The following is a 24,821-nucleotide window of genomic DNA, read 5'->3' as shown; positions in this document are numbered from 1 at the left end:
CTGAGGTACAAGCAGACTGTGCAACTGTAAAAATACATTATTTTTCCTTTCATACTCTCCCTATTCAAAGCTAGGGTTTGGACACTGTTATAATTCATGTCCCCATGCTGTTAATAACCGTGGCAGCATGTCAGAGAAAGCATTTACGCACGGTAAATTTTACTTATAGAATCTTAGATTGGAAATAGGAAGTGCATAGTGCTTCCGGCTTTAAGTTTTGAAGCCAGGTTCAAGGTTTGAGAACCTAGTAGCAGTAGCAGGCCATTTGTGATTCAAAGTGCAGCACAGACCAACAGAGGCAGCACCTAGCTTGTTAGTGGCAGGTCCACACCCAGCGCTGCAAGAAGCCATGCTCTCTCCAAGCAAAGCAATGCGGGCCTGTAGGCTGTCTGGCTCAGTCTCACCTTAAAACAATGCAAATGATAACAAAGACCCAGGGACTCGATGATCATGGCGGCTCCTTTGCCCAGAATGTTATGACAATAGGAGCACATGCGCTTCCCACTGACCGACCTAGACGTAGAACGAGAATGGAAGGGTGGCTTTCATCCGAGTAGCTCAAAGCTCTTATCTAAAAATCACACTCTGGTATTAACGTGAATCATAGTTTACGAAACTCTTTATTTTATAAACCTGTGGCAGGAAAACGTTCACCAGCCAACCAAAGTATGCCTTGATTATACTGTACCTTGATGGACCTCCACGACGGCTCTGGAACCCTTGACACCTAGTCACATACACGAAGGATTTCCGTGTAATCAGTCCATGCTGCACTTCGCGGTGCTATCACCCTCAGACCGCATCTGTACTCGGCAACAGTCCCCCCTCCTCTAATGCAGCCGACATCATCTTGCCAGGTAAACCCTCCAAGGCACAGCTCTAATCATGCCTCTGCTCATCGAACACCGAAAGGGCAGCCCCGCTTCGGAGAGGTGTTGCAAGTCTATTCAACCTACCGCCTCAACCTTATTTTCTCAACCTCTTTCTCATTCACCCGATATTCTAGGTCAACAGAAGTATCAGTGCTTTCCTGACTGTACCTCTGGTTTACAGGGCTGCCTCTGCGGAGAATGACATGAAAACTGCCTGACAGCTACCATTTAGATAGGTAAGGCAAGTTTCTACTTTGCTTTATTTACAAGGCTTATCTCTTCTCCCAGGCCGAAAGGTGAAGGCTACTTCTTATCTTTGCATCCCACTGGACTGGCACAGCACTTCAGTGACATTGGAAAGGGCATAGCTGTTGAGTGCCTCACGTTAGAGCACCACGTGCTCTAGTTAGAGACCTTTTCAGGGCAGAGAAGTCCACAGCCCCGTCTCCTTTCTGCTTTCCGAGGGCAGGGTTCTCAGTAAGGAAACAGGTACTCTCTCCTCTGGCTTCTCCCCGACTCTGCAGTCCCTATCTTCCCTCCAAATTTACCAAAAATCCTCATCTCTTCTTCTCTTAATTTAAGCTCCCTGATACACATTTTATAAATCCTGGCACAAGCAACATTTTTAGCTAGATAAAAATATCTTCTCCGAATGAAATCCTTTAGTTGATAGCTTAAAAAAAAATCCCAATATTAATCATTGTGTTTCTACTTTTCAGTATTTCAATAGTGATGAAAAGTAGCATAGGCCAGTAGCACTCCCTTCAGGTCTCAACAGAAACACTGCTGTATGTGGCTTTGTGAAGCATCAGTGATCTGTGGAGAAGCTACACAGATATAGCACCCCAACACAGGCTGATAATCTGAGCTTTGACCCATACCAAAAGGCAAGTGCCAAGACCCACCATTATAACTCTCACACAGTTCCCGCAGCATATGACCTGCAGAATTCAGTTGATGTAGTCTGAGTAAGATGTTGGAAAACCAGATAAGAGACAAGCAGTGGTCTTGGAAATCAAAAACCCAAAATGCCATATCTAACTTAAGGATTTTTTAAGCCAGCTTGTTCAAAGTTCCACAGACGATGGGTCTGGGTTATAATGCTTTCCTTTCATACTCAGTTCCTATAAAATGATTTTATATTACAGTCTCATCAAAACAGTCAAACATTTTACAATACTGCTTTTACTCATCAATTTGTCATGCATTCTTGAGCTACTGTATATTTTTATGATTCCAGAGTGAGAACTGTTCAGGTCCGTCTGCATCTAAGACACTGACCACAGGCCCAAGTAAACGAGGCAGTGGCAGTGAAGTCAACATTTTAAAGGCCTCCAATGGCTTCATAAGACATCCATAAATGCCCTTGGGTTGGCATGGAAAGATAGCAAGGAACTGATTTGGGAAAGGAACACTGAAACTGACACACTCAAAAAGGCTTGTTTTTCTTTTTTCATTGGAAATCTTGGACAAGATTTTGGGAAATTTTTAATGAAAAACAACCCCTTGAGACGAAGGGAAGAAGAGGGAAAACCCAAAGGGCCTCACCTGTTGCGTGGCTGGCAGCCGGGCTGCGGAACCGCAGGGGAATGGCTGCGCAGTATGGGGGACGGGGTGGTGGTCTTCCCAGAACCCGCTGAGGGAGGGGGTACGCCGGAGGAGGGGTTCCGCATGTAGGCACGGTTCGAAGTGGACAGCAGCTGAGGTGGGGGGCGACTGAAGTCTTGGACAGAGGAAGTGGCATAGACTCCTGAAGGCTGGTTGAGCCAACGGGACTGTCGCCAAGAACTGGCTCTCGGGGAATCCAGGTTATCTAGAGATTCACCTCTGAAACACGGAAAGGGTTCATCCAAGTTATAGAACACATTCAACTAGAAATCCACTTAACACCATTACAGTCATTAAAATATCCATGTATTTTATAAGCAGGTATGAATCTAACAAGGCCAGTTACATATAAAATTACCTTTAACAGCTAAAGTTCCTTTTCATCAAAGGCATCATGATGTTTCATATTCAATTAACCTTCATTTATTTTTTTTAATTTTTTAAATTTTTATTGGAGTAGAGTTGCTTTACAATGTTGTGTTAGTTTCTACTGTACAGCAATGTGAATCAGCTATACGTATGCATATATCCCCTCTTTTTTGGATTTCCTTCCCATTTTGGTCACTACAGAGCAAGCGTTCCCTGTGCTATACAGTAGGTTCTCATTAGTTATCTATTTTATACACAGTATCAATTGTGTTTATATGTCAGTCTCAGTCTCCCAATTCATTCCACATCCCCTTCCCCTTTGGTATCCATACGTTTGTTCTCTATGTCTGTGTCTCTATTTCTGCTTTGTAAATAAGATCGTTATGTACTTGACATTAATTCTGACCTACAAAGATTGACTCCAAATTATGAGGGTTTTTTCCTACCTGGTCAATTTTGTTGTTATGACTTTTAAAACTTTCTCTCTTATCCCAAGTTTGAAATATGTATTTTTTTCAAATTATAAAAGTATTATATCATCATGATGAGAAAGACCCAAGCAATCCAGCAGGGTATATACACTTTTACTTACAATTTACCTGCCCTAATCCCCAGAGGTAACCACTGTTGACTGTGTATCCTTCTAGACTCTTTCCTCACACATGCAAGTATATATTTACATACATATACAAATTTACATATGTACGGATAACCATGTCTATATACATATGTAATGTGTTCATATGTTTAACATGCTTAAACAAATGGGATTATTCTACAACTCATATTCTTCATAACTTGCTTTATTGCATGTAATATGCATTTTCTTAGAACTATCTTCATGTCAGTTCAGGTGATAGAAGGTACTTTGGTGGCCCCCAGTGGATCATCGTCCTGGTATCCACATCCTTGTGTGGTCCCCTCCCACTGATTCTGGGCTTAGCCATGCGAGATGTTGGTCAATGGGACATTAGCAGACATGAGACAAATGGAGGTTTGATAAGCACTTGCACATCAGGGCTTATACCTCTTGCAAGGTTTCCTCTTTAAATCCAGGTGCCAGGTTATGAGGCAACCCAAGCAGCTATGTGGGGAGGCCTATTTGGAGAACAGCAGCTCCCAACCAATAGCTCCAGCTGAGCTCTCAGTGGAGTATCAGAGGTCAGCAAGTTATAGCCCACTGCCAGCATACGAAAAATGCATGCGCTAAGGGTATTTTATCTTTTCAAACAGTCATTAAAAAAAACAACAAAAAATACATGACGCAGACTTGGGTGGCCTACCAAGCCTAAATTATTTACAATCCGGTCCTGAGTGCAAAACAAATTGCCAACCGCAGCTCTAAATGACTACAGCTGCCAAGTGCCCCAACCAATACATGCAAAGACCTGCCCGGCCAACGCTCAGAATTTTGAGAGTAGTGATTGTTATTTTAACCCACTCACTGTTGAGGTGGCATATTATAGAGTGATGTCTCTTTCACTCTTTAATAGTTGTATAGTATTCTACTTATCAGGGTGCCACTATTTATTTAATGAGCACCAAGTACACTCTTATTTGTACATATTCTGATTATTTCTCTTTTTTGCTACTGCCAATACTATCTTTGCATACTTATCCAAATATACCCAGAAGATAAAGTGTCAGAAACTCAAGTGCTCACGGGGTATACGCAAAAACTTTTGCTTAATAAACACTGAAAACACTGCCCACCCGGTTGGGAACAAGAATTCCTGTTTCCTTATACAATTGTCAATACTAGATTTAATCAATACTAGATTCAATCAATACTAGATTTAAGTTAATTTAATCAATACTAGATTTAATCAACCTTTTAACTCTACAAATCCCACCAGCGAGGCATACCACTGTTGTTTTAGGAGAAGTGTTGATCTGTCATATGCTTACTGACTTTGTTTCTTTTTCTATGAACTATCTGCTCATATCACTTGTCTATGTTTCTATAAAGTTGTCAGGGTTTATTTACTGATTTTCAAGAGTTACTTTTACATTGAGGTAATTAGCCCTTGGTCTGTAATGTGTTGTCAGTAATTTTCCTCGGTTGGTCAGCTGTGGAAATACTAAATAGAAGTAGCTTCAGTATTCACTTACCCAGGATACATCTGTTTAGTTCATCCTCTCATCTCCAATTAATTGATATCTCTGTATTTTCCTTTAAGTTACAAAAATTAGGTGTCCACACTTTGTGAACACTACTTTCATGATTCCAATCTAACCACTGTCTCATTATAAACAGAGGTTTAATTTTTTTTTTTTTTTTGTGGTTCAGCGTCATCCACGGAAGCACTAAGAGCACATCAATTATTTAAGTACCTGAATCACACATCAGAGCTCCACAGGCAGCCTGGCAACCTATTAGCCGTGTGGTTTTGTCCAAGTGCATTGCTTGCTCTAGTCACAGCTTCTTCGTACGGAAAAGCAGAATTACTACCCCTGCCTCAAGACATTCCTTCCAGATTAAGTGAGATGATGTAGACAAAGCACCTGGCACGTGTCTGGCACTAATCAGTGCTCTGTGACAAGTGCCCAATGACATCTGCTCTCCTTCTCTTTCCCCCACTAAATCTTACATAAGAAAAGAAATGATGACATCTCTCCTGTCCAAAGCAGCCAGCACGTCTAGAAATTAAATATCTGCACCTCAGTACAGAAGGAGAAATAATTCCGAAGATGTCTCTCACCTTCTCATAATCCCAGGCAGACAAATAGGCTCTTTATTGACACTGGAACTGCGCTGTCGGATCCAGCTGTTGTCATCATAAAGGGACGTTCTCTTCCTCATTTCTTGAAGGATTTGCTGTCTCTCCAACTCCGCTCCTGATGGGACTTGTTCCTTCTTGGAGCTTTTCTGCGATGAGCTACTGCTCCCAGTTCGGTCTAAATATCTATTGCTTCCTAAATTAAAAACATCAAAAGCTCTGGGATTAGCACATTAAAAAAAGGCATAGTGGATAAATCTTCAAATACAGTGGAGCAAAAAAAAAAAAAAAAGTGACACTGGGCACATATGCTCACATTATCAATTCTCAATGAGACTGCTGCCTCAGAACATAAAGGAACAGTCTCCTGTCCCTAGAAATTCCAATTCCACACCCAGAGGCATTCCAGAGGGCTGCCTAAAAAGGAGACAACCAGCCTTGATTTCAGCAGTATTACATTACAAACTGCTCATCTAGAAAGTTTCTCTTCCACTATTTCCTTCCTTCCTAAATTAAAATCAATCAAGCACCTGCTCACTGAATGCTTGCTGTGACAACTCTGCAAGGGAACAGGGCAGTCTGTTCTTTCCAAAAACGTACACTCCCCCTGCGGAGAGAGCGAAGACAGAAACGCATGCATCTCCAGCTAACATGGCTCGAGTCTTCACGGTATAAGTCACAGAATAAGTCATGACCAAATCATAGGAATGAGAGCATATTCAATGACCGAAATGGCTTTTGTGAAATTGAAAACTAGCCAAGTAATCCAAATGATAAGCAAGGAATGTTATCAGACTTGTATCTCCTGTAAAGGAACTGACAGAACGATAATTTGGATGAGTGACAATTAAGTCAGGTTTTATCCTGAAGGCGTTGTCTCCTTGGATTTGCTGATTAATTCCTGATATGGGTAAAACATCCCTAACTTTGATGTATCCTCCCCATCTCAATTTGGATTAGAAAATTTCATCTAAGGATTTATTTTCTTTTGCTCTCCAGATTCACTGCTATTGTCTTTCTTTCAAAATTCATTCTGCCTTAGTTTATCTTCCAGTAAGCAATGAACAAGGCCACCAAAGGTTTCTTATACACGCCTATGTTTACATTGGTGTATGCACACAGCTTATCAATTTGGTCAGATTTGGAATAAAATGTTTTCTATTTTAAAGATGCCTTACTGGCATAGCCAAGTTTTTCAATAAAATATTTAATAACTCTACCATGTGCTATACAAGAGCTTACAGTTAGTAAAGGGCAGAAAACATACATAGAAGAATAGCCAGATTAATAACACTAGTCACAAATATTAACAAAACTATTTCTGAGAGTCACACTTGTTATTACTAACAGGTCCCGTGTTTACATTCAAGAGAGAATATGATCACTGCAGGTTAAAAATGTTTCATGGCAGATTCAAGTACTTAAACTTTAATTTTAACGGTGCTTAGGGGCAAATTCAGGGGAGAAGAAACTGGAAATCCAAACAGGTGAGAGCAGAGGAACTAGATCAGAAAGCATCTGATAAGTTGGAAAATGAGAGAGAGAACAATTTGGTTATAGTTAAGGGCCCCTAATGGGGAAAACAGCAAAATACGCTGGAAAGTTAAACTAGGACCAGACTATGGAAGGTCCTCTGTGTTAAGGGGAAAGGGGTGATTACAGAACCTATTAGAAACTGTAAATTCTACAAGCTTTAACCAGAGCTGCCATCAGACCATTGGGGCCTGCAGATGTTGTTTTGTTCACAGAGGGCTGTAAATTTTTTTTCATGGCTCACAGGCCCAGCCGCTCCGCGGCATGTGGGATCTTCCCGGACCGGGGCACGAACCCGCGTCCCCTGCATCGGCAGGTAGACTCTCAACGACTGCGCCACCAGGGAAGCCCCATTTTGAATTTTTTGAATCTTGTCATCTAAATGTCCAATCTCAGGTTTATATGCAATTTCGGGTTTATATACAATTTCCCTGGTACTCTGCAGAAAACTTTTCTGTCCCAATTCTTTGGAGGCAAGATGAAATTCACTATACAAAATCGTATCAGCATCACTTTGCAAAATTTCCACAGATTTCCTTAGCTATTTATAATCATTTTAATCTTGCAGTACTCCCTCCATCATAAAATAAAGCCAAATTAAGCACAAGATAATTTTGTTCTTATACACAAATGGGAAGGGGTGCTAAAAATCTGTTGTATTTTAAATACGTAATCTTAATCAACCTGAAATACCTTGACCTTAAAAATACTGATCATAGGGTGTAATAGCATAACTAAGCAATTGCGCGGAAGAATTCTGAAAAAAATTCACATTTACCATTTTTGTTTGTGGGGTAATCATCCAGTTCAGTAGTGGATCTGGATTTATTCCTAAAACACAGAACAGATTACATACATCTCATTAAGAACATCCTTTTCATATTTATGAAGTAAGAACCCCCAAAAGATTACTTTTTAAAGCAGCTGATTTATTTCCCATGTCTGTTGAGAGCCATATGTATTTTCATATGAAGGCATTTTTCATGTTGCACAAACTAGCAGAAAACAAGACATCTCTAAAGAGAAAAGAGCTTGATGCTAGGAACAGAAGCATGTGAAAATCCTCTCCAAGTTGATGTCAGTTAAAGCCTATGATTTTCTGACCAGCTTGAATACTTTGACTCTCTTCTCTTCCAGACATCAATCTTCCCAGGCTGTACAAAGCATCTGTCATCAGATCACCTAACAGCAGACTGTCAGCACTTCCTTCACGCTGCCCGAGGGTCAGGAAGTCATCTTTGGGGGCATTAGGGTCCTACTCTGAAACAGCAACTCACCAAATGTTATCCTAGCATTCCAAAGAGGTACTGGAGCACACTGGCATAGGCAACTTCTGAAAAGGCCTAAACCTTGGGGCCATATACCAATCCATGCTCATCTCTTTCTCACTCTCCTAGGCACAATAACTTCAAATACTAGTAATAATAATGAATAATGATATATTATACAATAATAATATACATTGTCATACATAGGTATATGCAGACGTTTATAATAATCAATACAACATATAATTATGTGTAACACACACTATATCACAACTGTTGGCAACATCCATGAATGGTTTCATTTGTATTAAGGTAGAAGAAAATATTTTTAATGCATGATGTCTAGCTACGCTCCTTAATGCCTCTAGGGCGTGCTTTATCACAACTACCTACGAGCGTTTCATACTTTCCAGGATTCCTTAAGTTTCCTTTCCCTAAAATCTACTTATTTTCTCAAGGTAATGAACCACATACATCAAGCTTATTTCTATATATATAAATAAATCACAGCTTTAAAAAAGAGAGAGACACATTTTAATGATCTAAAGTTACCCAGAAACATTCACTATAAATAAGGTTATCCATCACTAGAATTTTTTGTCTAGCTTAATGTCAGCCCATTAGTACCTTTATGTATGTTGTTTTTCTTTTCCCTATCTACTCTGAGCCCTATTTAGTCATCCTGATTGCCTATAGAGATGAGCCCTTCCTTATTTCTAAGGTGAACTTCCTAAAGGAGAAATTTTAGCTGTGAAAACACAGATTAATGGTCATACACTGGATATATATATAGACAGACTTTTCAGAAGTCCTTAGTGATTTCAAGAGTGCAAAGCATTTTTTAAATTCTTTTAAAATATTAAATTTAATGTTTTAGGAAATATATAACTTTTCAGGTATCTGAAATCCTATCTTCATTCCCTGAAACTGACTAGTAGTTCTAATCAAACTAAGAGGAAGGCTACAATTCTCATTTCAGATGTCCGCATGGAACTTTTGGTAAGCTTATGCCATTGCTTATAACTTCTTTAAAATAAAGCTTCAGGTAGATCGCAAAAATGAACACAAGTCTTATTCTGTGTCCATTACCCTTGCATTGTGGCTCCTCCCACAAAGAGAGAGGGTTTTTCTCCTCTCCGTGAACTCGCGCTGGCCTTGTGACTTTAGATAACAGAATGTGGCAGAAGCAATGGTGCACCAGGTCAGACCTTAGACTGCAAGGTGCCTCGCACGCTTTCTCTCTTTAATTCTCTCTCTTTTCTCTGTCCAGCCACCATGTACAGAAGACTGCACTGGCTTGCTGGATGTTGAAAGACACATGGCTTAGTTGTTCTCACTGTCCCTGCTGACGGCCAGTCAACTCCCCAAAGCAGAACTGCTTAGTAAACTGGTGGTAGATGCACTAGGGACCCAATCAATTAAAAGAACCACCAACTGAGTTTAGTCTAAAATGCTGACCCACGAAATCGTAAGTCAAGTCATTAAGTTTAGGGGCAGTTGGTTACACGGCAAAAGCCAGTTGATACAAACATCAACCAGCAGGATATCTTTGTCTCCCACAAAAGAGCAGGCGCTAAAGCAGTCCTACGAAACATCTAGGCAAGACCTCAAATATTCTTCAGAGGCCAATTACTCCAACCAAATTACAATTAAAGTGCTACACACCTGTCACTAGGAAGCAAACCTGAAGATTCTTCTTCTCTCTTTGGTATGTCATAGGAATCAACCGGCCTAAAAGATGGAAAAAGAGTTCATGCTCAAAGTATTAGACTTTAATGCCTGCCCAGAGTTTAAGAAATGGATATCAAAGTAATGTTATTCCAGCCTCTTTATGAGAATGGTCTCTGAGTTGAAAACTAAACATACAGAAGTATTTCAATCCATCCCTACGGAAAACAGACCTACTACCGCCAACAGACACTTGCAATTCATTCATTCCACAAACATACACTGAGTGCCGGCTATGTTCTGGTACTATTCCAGGGCTGGGCTACCGAAGCCATCAAAACAAACTTACTGGCCTCATAATACATTTTAGTGGGATGGGGCAGGTTAACAGACAAGCAAATAAATGCATCATGTAAAGCAGGCGAGTGCACACTAGAGAGAAAGGGTCGGGGGAAGAGACGTGTTTCTGATGAGGTATGCTGCAAAGTCTGAGAAGGTGACATTGGAGCAGAGACTTAAAGAAAATGAGTAAGCCACACAAACACGTGAGGGAAGTTTTCTCCAGGTACAGGGACTAGAAAATGCAAAAGTCCCGGGGCAGAGTCAGTCGGACATTTTCATGGAAGGAAAAGGAGGCCAGTGTGACTGTAAGCGACCAAGTGAGGGGAAGAGTGGTTGGAAGCCGGGTGGACAAGGCGGCCGAGATGCAATTCATTCAAGCCATCGGGGCCACGGCGAGGACTCTGGGTGATGTTGTAACGTGACAGGGAGCCATGTGGGAACTTTGAGGAGGGAAGTTAGGTGACAGGATCACTGACAGTGAAAAAGGTTCACCTCTGCTTGTGTGGCCCTGCGTGGAGGACGGATAGCAGGGAGCAGGGGGACCAGTTAGCTGTATCCATTCCCCACTTCAGAGGCACCCAAGTCAGATCAACTGAAAAAGCACATGCGCCCTTCGGCCGTGGGGACAGACCTTCTGTACTGGTATATTTGGATAGAAGTTTCCCTCTCTCTCTCCGCCTGGCGCTTCTGCTCGTCTGCCTCTGCCTCTGCCTCTGCCTCTGCCTGGCGCCGCTTCTGCTCCTGGTCTTTCTCTTGCTGCTGCTGCTGCCTCGTTTCCTCCTCTGCTGGGGTTCCTTCGCTGTCAGGTGCCTTGGACTCTTCGCCCCGGGTGGCCACAGCAGGCTCCCGTGTGGTCAGAGAAATGCTGTTTGAGTTTAGGACCATTAGCTCCTACGCGACCAGGGAGAAAAGAAACCCATCTGAATCTGTGCATTTCTGTACTATGCACAGATACGTCTATATTCAGTTTTAAATGATACTTATTGTAGTTGGCCCAGAATTCCACTTGAAATAACGTTAAAAGTTTTATCACTAACAAAAATCACACATGGGTGGTGGAGCTGTAACACAGAAGAGGAAGATGCACTTCGAGCCTAGCGATAGGATTATTTAGTGATACAGTAGAGAAGCTAGGAGAAAGGCTGAAACGTCACAGTGAAATTGACAAACCAGAGCTGGTATGTTCAGAGAACTACACAGTGAATGTGTGACAAAAGCCAGGTGAAACGGGGCAGCTTCCAGCTTACAGCGAATTTCACCAACAAGGTAGAGAAGTTAGAAGAGGGCGTGGGCCAACACTACCTCATTCAAGTACTTGGAATTCTCTCTCTCAGCCTCCTGCTTAGCCCTCTGCCACTCTTCCCTTAGCTTCTCCTGTTCACGTTGATATTTTTCCTACAAGATGAGATGGCATATTAATTAGTTAATAGGTTAATGATGTTAATCTCTCATTTGCGTTTTGCCAGTTCTACCCTCGACCTCCATCTTTAAAGACAGAGATATTGGTTTAACCAATCAGATTTGCACCCCTAAAGTAGATCATAGCTTATACTGAGCTAAAATACAGACTTGGGAAAGGGCAGACATTCAGAATTGAACCCATATCCACTCTTTACTGTGGCTGTAATTCATCGACGCCCCTAGCTAACTGGAAGGGCGCTGAATTACGGCGCAATGGACCAAGCACACAGTTTATGCAGGTGGAGGTCCTGACAAATCTCTACACCTCTCATGCATAGGAAAATCCATAAAACGATGGTGCCATATACTCTAAAAATATACAAAGGGTCTAATAAATAATTTTAAAAGGAGGACTCTGGAAATTTTCAAAATGGAAAAGTATTTCATAAAAAATGTGCTACAGGGGCTTCCCTGGTGGCGCAGTGGTTAAGAATACGCCTGCCAATGCAGGGGACACGGGTTCGAGCTCTGGTCCGGGAAGATCCCACATGCCACGGAGTGACTAAGCCCCTGCGCCACAACTACTGAGCCTGCGCTCTAGAGCCCGCAAGCCACAACTACTGAGCCCACATGCCACAAATACTGAAGCCCGCACGCCTAGACCCCGTGCTCTGCAACAAGAGAAGCCACCGCAACGAGAAGCCCGCACACTGCGACAAAGAAGTGGCCCCCGCTCGCCGCAACTAGAGAAAGCCCGTGCGCAGCAACGAAGACCCATCGCAGCCATAAATAAATTTATTTATTTTTTAAAAATGTGCTACATATCAAAAGATTTGTTAATTATGAGGTTATTGGCTTTTAATTTTTTTTAAGTTGCTTCTTAATGTAGGTTGACACTGAGCAGGAAAAGCTGTTAAAGCAAACTGTGTTCCTGCTGACCCACACTACCCTGCTTTACCTGCAGCAGGCGGTCCTGCTCTTTCTGCCACCTCTCCTGCCGCTTCCGCTCCCCTTCCTGATCCCACGTCCAGCGACTCGGGGCACTGATGGTCGGGACTGGAAGCTGCCGAGTTACAAGAGAAAAGGTGCAAAGCAGAATATGTTACTTCATTAAGTCATCTACTGAAGTACTTTTTTTTTTTTTTTTTTTTTTTTTTTGCGGTACGCGGGCCTCTCACTGTTGTGGCCTCTCCCGCTGCGGAGCACAGGCTCTGGACGCGCAGGCTCAGCAGCCATGGCTCACGGGCCCAGCCGCTCCATGGCATGTGGGATCATCCCGGACCGGGGCACGAACCCGTGTCCCCTGCATCGGCAGGTGAACTCTCAACCACTGCGCCACCAGGGAAGCCCTACCGAAGTACTTTTGCATACATAAATTATTCATATCACCCTTGGCCTACGCTGTACTAAAGGAGGGTGGGCTTTATATATCAAAATAGGTCTCTTACACAATGAACTTATCTACGAAACAGAAACAGAGACTCACAAACATGGAGAACAGACTCGTGGTTGCCAAGGGGGAAAGGGGCAAGGGGCAGGGGAGGGTTGTATTGGGAGTTTGGGATGAGCAGATGAAAACTATTTTATATAGAATGGATAAACAACAAGGTCCCATTGTATAGCACAGGGAACTACTGATATATCCAATATCCTGTTATAAACCATAATGGAAAAAATATGAAAAACAATATGTGTGTGTGTATATATATATATATATATATAAAACTGAATCACTTTGTTGTACACCAGAAACTAACACAACATTGTAAATCAACTATACTTCAATTAAAAAAAAAATAGGTCTCTTTAGCTTGGAAAGATACTCCTGGATAAACTCTCATGCAGCTTAAAATAACGGTAAGCGATGCTACTGTGTGCTAATTCAGTCCCACCCAGGCCTCCTTGTTTATTCCAAAACCAAATGAATACTACTTACATCAGGCACCACAGAATCGGAACTTCCTATATTACAGCACGTGGGCAAGGAAAGAAAAAGAAAACAATATAAATCTTCATTTCTATGAAATAATTCCTTTCAGAAAGTTGTATCACTAACTGTCTCTATGCCAATATACTAAGTGACATCAGTTTTTTCAAACAACAGTACATTTCTCTCTTTAGTTCCGTTTGTTACTCATCTTCCAAATTCAAAGTCAGTAAAAAGAAGAGAAACAGTGGATGCCGAAGTTTCATCTTATCTCTAGGTGCTAGAGCTGAGATACTGGTGTACTTATTTCTAAGGGTTCAGGGTTCTTTTATTAATAAAGTGGATAGTATTCTCATAACTTGGCCTAATAGAAGAAAAATTGAATTTCAAATATTACAACATCTACCAAACCCAATTTTTTTACTTGCTGCTATTCAATTACATTGTGACAGGTGTAAGTCACATTTTTCAGGCCTTACTGCTAAGGAGCTACTTTTCTGAAATAAGCCACCAACAAACATATTCAAGAAACATTTCCCTTTCCACTCCTATTATTTGAAACACAAAATATTCAGACTTCATGTATAACCCTATGGGCAGAACGTTATTCTTTTTATTCTTATGGGGCCTACATAATTGTGTGTGCCTGTATGTAGTACGATGATTATAAACATGTAAGCAAATTTCATAAAAAACACTACCGTGCTGTATTTTTAAATTTTCCTGAAACCTCAGCTGTCAAATAAATTATTCACTTACACAATCAAATTTTTAAGAAAACTGCTTTGAGATTTAAGAAAATATTCTTCCCTAAAATAGTCTGTTGAAGAAAAGTGCGTGAAAATGGAGAAAGAAAAGGAATTGCTTTATTTTAGCCAATTTGAGCTAGGCGTATCACACAGTTTCAATTAAATTACCATAGAATAACAAGAGTTGAACAAAAATTATCAAAAACACAAAGGACACTGACACAAATGGACCCTTGTACATGCAGAGCTGGTAAGCTACTTCTATTTACGGTCAAAAAGAAATCTTAATTCACCAACAAAGACTACGAATAGATTAACACAAAATACACAAATCCAGTAAGTACCATGTTATAAGGCAAGTTTGGAAATATTTTTGATAATCTTAAAAGTAAGAAATAATAACATTTTAGACACCAACAGCACACCCCCTACTGACTGTGCCATTGCATCTCAAATGTTGGATATTACTTTTAAGCTCTTGACCGCAAAGCACAGAGTTCAAACTGCATTCATGAGACAGAGCATTAGACAAACGTGAAAGGGGAGGAAATGCCACATGCACGGCACATTGTAACGCAGCACTGCCCGACTACACCAACAAAGAGAATCTCAAAATGTACTTGTTTACAGATGTGACCAAATTTACAGAGCGGTCCTATTAACACTCCAAAGCCATCATCCCAATAGCAATCAACAACTCTGTTCTTTATTCAGAGCATTTTCCAAAACCCAAAATTTGACTCTAAAAGTTGGCCAATTGTATGTTGGTGTAATCTAATATTATGCAATTTGTAGGAAGCAGTAAGGCATAAATGAAATTCCTCATTTCTTACTGTCACCCAGTGGCAAGTAGTGTGTGTTTAAACAGCATCTCAATGTTTTTAATTAAAAAAAAAACAAAAACTTCAGAGGTATACAAAGGACACACAAAGACCCATTACCACAGAGGTAGACCCATGAACTGTAAGAAAAGCCTGATGACCCTAGGGAAAGAATGGAAATGGGTTATGTTGCTTGGTCATAATGATGGCCAAATAGAAGAGGCTCAGTGCCCAGCACCACAGACTATCAGGAAAAGAGTGGAGAGTGGGAACAATTCCATGAAAGTACATGAATTGTTAGCTTGGCAGTTTACCTTGTTCAAAAAATTGTGATCGCCTTTTTAAGTTTTTCAAAGAAATAGGTTCAGAGGCTAGTTGAAAAATACAAACACAAAAAAAAACACATCAATACCATGTCATTCATTTTACTCTCTCACCACTGGAAAACTAAATGATACTTGATACATCTTTCCATTCTGTAGCAATATTATTTTTAAAATGATAAAACTGATTGCCATAGAAGATAGGGATTATTTCAATGCACAAAGACACACATAGTTTTAGTAGTCTATACTACATTCAAATTAGTAAAAGGAACTAATATTTTGATTAATACATTTTAGCAGGTAGCATCACAGTTTCAAAGTAGCTGAAGTAACATCTTCCGTGCTAGATTACACCCCTTTAGGGAAGTGGAAATTAAAATGTTTTTGCTTAGGTTAATCAATTCAAAATCTTTTCTAGTACAGGAAGAATTGTTTGTAACTAAGATTTTTCATAGTACTAGTAAGTAAAAAAGGAACTAAAAATAATGGGGAGGAGGACAAGAAAATAAATATCCAGAGAACAATTCTAAAAAAAACCCAAATGCTAAAATTAAAATATTCTTCTGACTAGACTATTTTGCCCTAGTTTCCAAGATCTTATAGCCCCTAACTTTACATAAAGCAAATAGAGTTCAATCAGATAAAAAAGAAAATATTCTGACTTCTACAGATCTGTCACAAGATTATGGCAAATGATTATTATACTTCAGTTTATTCATAAAATGTAAATGTAATTATTATTTGACACTAGTTGATATTTACTTATCTAAACAAAACCCTCAAATGACAGGGCCTGTGTATCGCCCCATAGTCACTAACAAGTGCTCTGCTGAGACACAGACAGAACGGGACCCGCACATCTTAGATTAAAATATCATAAAGAGAAAAGCAGTCAAAGAATGCAATATCAAACAATTAAAATATAGTCACATAATTATCAGAAATTAGATACATAAATAATCAATAAAGGAAGGGAAATTTATAAATTTGGTTTGATTTTGACGTAAGGTATTATGAACTGACAAATGCAGATTCAAAACCACCAAACCACTGAGAAAACCCAGATCTGTGCCCGGCAGTCTAGTTTCATGCTAAGAGAAGCTTCATCCTCTTTGGGTTTCTTCCCCTGTCTATGTGGACCAGATCTTTCTTATTTATTTTGTGTGCCTAAGCTATAGCACACAGCATGTGGCAGCTCGATTATTTGTAGATAGACAGCAGAAGGAAGGGAGTGATGACTCCATAATGCAAAATTTCCCTAGATGCTATGTCTGCTTTTTCATTACAGATGGGCACTTCTGCTAACAACTGTTACTGCCACTGGCATTTCCTTATTACTAGCTGCTTCCAGGCTTGTCCCTTTCACAACATAAAAGGGAGAAAGGAAACCTCGTATTTAACTAAGATTCCCTTTGCCAGCACACCATAGCGAGAAGGCTGATGGCCTCGGGAAAACCAGTCTTTCTTATTTGGATTAGACACACAGGCACTCAAAGCTCCTGGACAGGCTGCCAAAGCTTTGTTTGCAGTTCCTGGACTATTCAACACTGGAACTGAATGCCCTTCCACCTGGCTGCAATTGGATCTATGCGCTAACCTCTGAGTTTCAACTTGCAGTAGATCAGTTTTGCTTTCACTCACAGATATTAATTTTTATAGTAGCAGAACTTGAGTGCAATGACTTCTCCTATATTATAAATGTAAGCTATTATGGTAATGTTTACCTTTTGATTCAAAAGTATTGCTTTCATCACGAATTCCATTAATTTCCTTTGATTCAGTATTCTAGAAAGGATAAAAATGCCAGTTAACAACATTCTCTCCAGTTGGACTTCAAGCTTAAATAATGCATTTCTCATTAGTGAAAATATCTTCTAATGACATGAATTTTTCACAGTATTAATATATTCTTTACAGCCTTTCACATATAATAGAAACATAATTTTTTCATTGTTCTTCAATATTTGTGGAAGAATTAATGACCAACTGTAAGCATGAATAGCTTTAAGTTCAATCAGTCATTAATTTTCCAAGAAACATGATGGGCCAAATAATCATTGGTCCATTCGGTTTATATTCATGAGTAAGCAACACAGTCATATAGGATTCTCTAACATTTAAACTTTTCTTATACAAGGTAGCAGGATCTCCTTATTACATGAAAGGGAGCATCTTGGGATAACAGCCATTATATCTAGGGAGTCAATATAAACACATTTATTTGCAAATTTAAATTTAACTATTACTTTGATAATTAGAAATTTTCTACATTATAATTATTTTAAATCAATTAATGTAACTGTGTATCTCTTAACCACATATGTAAATCTACCCATCACATTCATCCACACAAGGACTAAAACTGCTTCATGAGGTTTTAAAACTGCACACAATTACTATATCTATTTTACCAGTAAAGACTAAGGAAAGCATAGAAAAGTTATAGTGTATAATTTTACATAATTAACTACTTCACATTCACAAAGATCTGAGAGAGGGGTATAATGATGAAGGATTGGTAAGAAACACCTGCAGGGACTTTCCTGGTGGTCCAGTGGTTAAGAATCCACCTTCTAGTGCAGGGGATGTGGGTTCGATCCCTGGTCAGGTTACTAAGATCCCACAGGCCACGGGGCAACTGAGCCTGCCCATCACAACTACAGAACCCACGCGCTGCAACAAAGAGCCCACCCGCTGCAACTAAGACCTGACACAGCCATAAATAAATAAATAATAAATAAATAAATAAATGTATGTTTAAAAAAAAAAACCCTACAAAACATCACTATGGGGTCTTTTGATTTTTTTCATTATATAACTATTACTCTAAATTATTAATGAGTAGTGCCTTATGATTTTCAAAAATATATTTTATTCTCATTACTATAAATTACCTTATTCAATTATCTGTTTTTAAAACAGCATCAAAATTGTTCAAAGAAAGCAGATTCTTTCCCCCCACAAACACACTTCCTATAGTTGCTCTGCTCTACCCAAATACTCCCACTTCTCGAAATACTTACAGAATTCTGAAGGCTTTCTGAGAAATCAGCTGTTATTGATAGATTTGAAGATTTGTCTGAGCTGTAAATTCCAGAAGTTGCATCAATCCACTTTGTTTCAGGTGAACCTATAATTTTGGTAGCCATACTGGTGAGATTGAGGGTTTTATGCCGTGTAAATGGCAGGGAAGGCTGGTCTTTGCCCCAGTCTGATTGGTACACGAAGATCAATAAATGAGTACACGTAAATGTTGAAGTTGAAAGAACGAAGTACTGAATGTACATATACAAAATACACACACAGAAGACAAACAAGTCAGATAGTGTGTGAAAGAAATGAAGAGTTTAGGCCTTTTACCAACAGATCACCTTCCAAAAACAGAGGGTTAGAGCATGTTAATAGTGAAAAGACTGGCAAATTTGCTGAATCTTTCTGTAAACCAGGACTGGGTATTATATTTTGATATCATAAGTTGGTAGGTCTGGAAGGCTTAACGCCCTTCCCCATCTAACCTCAACAATTAAGCAACACAATAATGAAATGTACATCGAAAGTTCTTCATGAATGAACAACTGGGATATTGACCTACTGTGCTCTCTCTTATACCAGTTACAGTCATGATGCTGTAGAGGAAGTGAAACCATGGTGTAATTCTTAATATTCAACATCATCATATGACTTCCAAATGCAGATATAATTACAAGAGCCTTCAGCTGATGTGTGCATTCAAAGCCAGTCCAGCATATAAATCAGTCAATAAATAATGCAGAATTCAGTAAATTTGCTAGTGAAAAGCTTTCAGACAGAACATCCAAAGAAGCATCATTCAAGACTTGTCTCGACATAACCACAAAACATCTTTAAGCCAAAAAATAAAAAAGTGAAACGAAGAGAGAAGAAAACGTTATTGAAGCGAGCTGTTATAACCACTTGCCAAAGACCAGTTCCCAATTTAGAAAGCCAAACACGGTGGTATAACCAACTCACCAGACTTTCCATAGCGCCTGATATCCATTACTAGGTTTCCAGTTTCCTGAGCATTAGCCATGGTTTCCTCCCACTCTTTTGTGTCCTTATGTGAAAACTTAGTGTTGTTGATAGCAATAATTTCATCATCTACCTGTAGCTGAGAAAATTCTGCTGGGCTACCTAAATAAAGCAAAATAAATTAAACTACCAATAAAAAATAAAAACATGTCCTACTAGTCACTGCTTATTTAAATTAAGAGAAAAAATGACTTCTTAATCTCACCGAATCACTTCTCATATTCTTTTCAGGTGCAGGTGAGTCACAAAATTTCTTAAAGTTATCAAATATTTGAGTAGCTACAACATTACAAAGCAACCAAAGGCATTTTTTAATCCTATAGAATGTATCTTCCTTAACGTTTAAAGGGAAATGATAAACCCATCTGTTCAATAAAATTTCTTTATTAACCCCCTAGGAAGAAAATTTTAAATTATTTTTAAATTAAAAATGTGAAATATATATTCCGCTTTAGCTGAGCTTCCAAAGCCAGATGCACTCTAGAATGGAGAAAAAAACAGAGCCGCTTAAAATGGCTTAAAATTACTACTTACCGTTATCTAATTAAAGCAGCCTTGAAGTTTCAAAGAAAGAACCAAAGTTCACATGCATTTTTATATAGCTAAAATATGTAAATGAGGAACTCCTCATAAATACAATAGCTTTCGTTTTCATTTTAGGTCTTGTAATATTTTGCTAAGAGTTTCTGGGCTTGATTTGGTGGAGGAGGGGCAGTGCTTTTGTAAAAGTCCCAAAGCATCCTCAGGAGTCCTTGGGCAACAGATACATTAGGACGCTCCGAACATATTGATTATACAGCACCTATGTATCCATCACAAACACAAATGATCAGGGAAAGTTCTTTCTGGCTCTTCAATTTAGCGTTGTTTGTTAGTATTTCCAAATATTAAGCCTAAAGTTTTGATAATTGAAGTCTGTAAAAGTCACAAAATTACGACCCTTCAAAACTAAAATTAACGAGGCAAGATCAAACAATATGTAATTTGTAACTCCAACTATCAGTCTCTGGGAAGAGGATGCGCCTCTTCACTTTACTGCTGCATTTTTCACATGTGTTTTCTCTTCCTCTATCAAATAAACTAATTTCTCTGGGGGCTTTTTGAACAGCACAGGACAACAAAGGAGAAGAAACTTCAGGAGAGCTCAATCTATGATTTACCTGGTTCGACTGATGCTACGAAGATCCTGGAAAAATCCCATTTTACTGTAAATCCAAAGTCAAGGCTGTTCCCAGGCGTCTGGTTTATGCTGATTCTCATATCACTGAACTGATCCTGAAAACAAACATGAAACGGTGGGATCAAGTGTCCCTGGCACCCACGTGGAGGAAAGTCTATCCGTGAAAGAAGGGAGGCTGCACGCAAGGTACACTTGAATTATTTCATGATAAACCGGAAGCTTCATTCTTTTCCCCTTGGGTTTGGTAAAACCTTCACTTACATAAATATCTCTGAGTTTATTATTTTGCTGCTAAAATCAGGGAAATCGTCATATCCATAGATATTTTTCTTCACGTGCATAATATAAATCAGTTGATTTATATTGATAAAGCTTAGGCTTTTGCCCACCATACAGTTGGGTCTAAGTTACAGACCATTTTTTTTTTTTTTTTTTTTTTTTGCGGTACATGGGCCTCTCACTGTCGTGGCCTCTCCCGTTGCGGAGCACAGGCTCCGGACGCGCAGGCTCAGCGGCCATGGCTCACGGGCCCAGCCGCTCCGCGGCATGTGGGATCTTCCCGGACTGGGGCACGAACCCGTGTCCCCTGCATCGGCAGGCGGACTCTCAACCACTGTGCCACCAGGGAAGCCCCAGACCATTTTTTATAACCCAGGAATGAAGCTGAGTGAGATGTGGGGTGTGTGTGTGTGTGTGTGTGTGTGTGTGTGTACACACACACACACACACAATGGAATTCAGCCATGAGAAAAAGGACATCCTGCCATCTGTGACAACATGGATGGACCTTGAGCACATTATGCTAAGTGAGGTAAGTCAGACAGAGGAAGACAAGTACGTATGATATCACTTATACGTGTAGTCTAAAAGCCAAACTCATAAAACAGAGAGTAAAGTGGTGGTTACCAGGGGATGGGTGTGAGGGGACAGGGCAGATGTTGTTTAAGGGTACAAACTTCCAGTGAATAGTAAATGAGCCCTAGAGATCTAATACACAGTACTGTGAGTACAAACAATATCTTATTATAATGAAATTTGCTAAGAGACTAGAACTTCCAACCACTAAAAAGAAAGGATCATTATGTAATGTGAGAGATGTTAATTATCACTACAACAGCAGTCACATAACAATATATAAGTGTATCAAATTAACATGCTGTACCTTTAAAATTTACACATATCTCAAATACATTGCAATAAAATGGCATCTTTGAAAATGCAAAAAAAGATTTAAATCATTTATTTTTAAAATGTCACAATACTTAAACTACCTCCAACATTCAATATATTTAGCCAAATAATTTTGAGGGGTTCATAGACACAAAATTCAGCTACCAGAATCACTCATCTAGGACCGGTACCACCCCCGAATGGGTATCTGAAAGTTTGGCAAGGCATTTTTGCTTGTCCTACTGCTGCATGAAGGTCGAGCAGTAAAGGCAGAGCTGCTACATTTGCTACAAAATGCAGAACTGGGTCATGCCTGAGGAACCACCAGTAAGATGCCAAGAGGGCCCCACTGAGACACCATGAGCTCCAGGCCACAACCTCCTTGAAGTAACAACAGCCCGCAGGCCCCAGAACTTGGACAACAGGCAGACCTCTATTTTCATCTCCATCCCTACAGTCCACAGCCACAAATTCTCAGTTTCACGGACTTTCTTAGGCCATTTTCCAAAACAAATATTTTAAGTTTTACACTCTAGTATACTAGGTCTGTGAAAATTTTAATTAACTTCCATAATTTACATTTTTTGTTTTGGGTAAACAGCAGACATAAAATTCAGCATGTGTTTCCCAGACTAGTGTTTCCAGTTCTTTGATTCATAATTATCAAGAACTTAGACTTAACTGTTTAAAAAGAAAAATTCTTCCTAAAGCCACTTTATTTTCCAGAAAAAGGCCTATAACTCCTCTATTTTAATTTAGCAGTTAAGTCCAGTCCTAGGACCAACAGGGCAATTCATGAGTTTTTCTACCTTTAGAACAAGTTTGAAATCTAAGTGACTATATTCTAAGAAACACTGTGATATTATATAAGAATTAGAAGACAAGGAAGGCATTGAATAAAGGATCAAGAACTTACTGTATTGTATGGAGATGAGTAATTAGTGTTGTAACAATACACACTTGCTCATTTGTTCAACGTACATTTATTGTGCATCTATTCTGCATAAAACACTTGGGAAATAAAGATGAATTAGGCATGGTCCTTGCTCTCAAGAAACGATTACTGACTCTTCAAAGTGGGTATGGAATTTTTTAAGAAAAAAATTGTAGCTAGTAATATAGAAACGTTTTCATCAGACATCATGTAAAGCAGTTGAAATATGGGAACCCAGATGTAGACAGTGAGAACAGTCATTAATGATCAGTCTGATGGATACCAATCTCCAGAGTATATCAAAACTCTGCTATGAATAGAAAAAATTACTGGTTAGTTCTACTCCTTAACCAAAACCACCACACACTTAAATTAGAGATGACTCAATGAAAATAAACAGTCATCTTCACCACTTTTACCCCACTCTACTCCCCCCACCAAATTCTGACCTAAAGCCAATTAGAGTGCAGAATCTATTGCTATATAAGGGCACAGAGACAAATGATGGGTTAGAAATTCCAAGACACTAATTGAGGTTTTTTTATCTTGAAGAATAAGAGACAGGATGGAGTTTTAATAAATAGTTTCAAACTACAATAAAGAATACTTTGTGGGAGAGAGCAAGTGAACAATATTACCCTTTTCCACCAAACACAGGATAAAAGAGAATGAGCTTAAGCTCTAGATGGCAGAGTGTCACAATTGTATTAGACCAGAAGAACTGTCCTCCAAAGGACTGCTCTTACCTTGGAGATAAATCTCTACTTGAACATAATAAAAAGGCAAATAACCACCTCTCTGAAATAGTTAATAGAGGAGGTCAGCCTTACTGTGGCTACAGCCTGGCAGCCTGTTACGTGGGTCCTGGGAGTGCACACAGGCAAAGGAGAGAGAACCATGTGAGCACTTACAGGACTATTTCTGTCAATGGCCAGGTGGCCTCAGGCATGTCACTGAGTCTTCCAGAGAATTTTCTCTCACAATGACATTAATTTTAAAGCTTTCTGTTTTCAAAACCCTATCTTGCAATGCAGACCATCTCCCTCCCACATCACAGAAAGGATTAAAGTAGGTGGTGGCAGTTCAGGGAAAGGGCCCCAGAGGCCCCTCTTGCATGGCCTCCCCACCATGACAGTCTCTCTGGCATCTCTGTGGAATCCTGGGTTCTTGAATTAAATTATCCTTGAGACTTTTTGCAGGTGAATATATCTATAATTATAGTCAAGCATAAACTATTCAACAATGATTAGGATTTCTACTTCCTTATTTTTCTTTGCAAGATATATGCCATGTGAGTATTCTACAAAGGGTCCGTGTTTCAGAAGATGGCACTGTGGGAATTTCCTTTTGAACTGGATGGAACCAGGAATATAAATTATTGGGAGAAATCTAGATTCTTGATGACTGATAAAGAACTATCCCAAGTGGTTACAGTTGCCTATTCTGGGAAAGATAAAATACAGTCACCAACATATCAGCATCTAAAATAAAAATAACTTCCCTTAATTTAGGTACAATTTAAACAGAAATATACACTTAAATCTGAGATTTTAAAATAATGACATGGTGATCTGGCATAGCAATGGTAAGATTTATTTTTATGAGATCTGATGAATTAAGATTCTCGTATCAACACAGATGGGAATCAATAAACAACAGGGTCAATCAGATGGCCATTCTCCTCAAACTTTTTCAATTAGATAAACATGTTCCCTTAAAGAAGGCCTACTTAAGTTGATAAAACCAAATAACACTGAAAGTAGATTCAGGCTATAAAATCACAAATAACAGAGGAAATACATAATCTTTGATTTTTGTTACACGGCTCTTCAGTTTCTTTTTTCAGGGTCTTAGTGGAACGAGAACATAGTGAGTAGCCCTCA

At 39.5% G+C, this 24,821-nt stretch overlaps 1 protein-coding gene across 15 annotated transcripts in view; it reads right to left on the bottom strand.

Moving 5' to 3' along the window:
• Window positions 1–24,821, bottom strand: part of LMO7 (LIM domain 7) — a 202,728-nt gene that overhangs the window by 2,938 nt on the left and 174,969 nt on the right. For 10 of the 15 annotated variants that reach the window (XM_073795312.1, XM_073795314.1, XM_073795319.1 and 7 more), the window contains 14 exons: window positions 20,815–20,929; window positions 19,595–19,756; window positions 18,628–18,815; window positions 17,329–17,389; window positions 15,593–15,649; window positions 13,718–13,743; window positions 12,740–12,844; window positions 11,683–11,775; window positions 11,012–11,271; window positions 10,036–10,101; window positions 7,881–7,933; window positions 5,552–5,765; window positions 2,421–2,699; window positions 405–513 (listed from right to left, as the gene is read on the bottom strand). In XM_073795312.1, the coding sequence (XP_073651413.1) occupies window positions 405–513; window positions 2,421–2,699; window positions 5,552–5,765; window positions 7,881–7,933; window positions 10,036–10,101; window positions 11,012–11,271; window positions 11,683–11,775; window positions 12,740–12,844; window positions 13,718–13,743; window positions 15,593–15,649; window positions 17,329–17,389; window positions 18,628–18,815; window positions 19,595–19,756; window positions 20,815–20,929 (1,788 nt within the window). The remainder of the gene's footprint in view (window positions 1–404; window positions 514–2,420; window positions 2,700–5,551; window positions 5,766–7,880; window positions 7,934–10,035; window positions 10,102–11,011; window positions 11,272–11,682; window positions 11,776–12,739; window positions 12,845–13,717; window positions 13,744–15,592; window positions 15,650–17,328; window positions 17,390–18,627; window positions 18,816–19,594; window positions 19,757–20,814; window positions 20,930–24,821) is intronic. The other 5 variants (XM_073795315.1, XM_019920921.3, XM_019920920.3 and 2 more) reach the window with 3 other exon arrangements.

The sequence above is a fragment of the Tursiops truncatus genome, chromosome 18, assembly GCF_011762595.2.
Source record: "Tursiops truncatus isolate mTurTru1 chromosome 18, mTurTru1.mat.Y, whole genome shotgun sequence".
NCBI lineage: Eukaryota > Metazoa > Chordata > Mammalia > Artiodactyla > Delphinidae > Tursiops > Tursiops truncatus.
The sequence above is the reverse complement of the archived record's forward strand: the minus strand, read 5'-3'. Positions and strand labels throughout refer to the sequence as shown.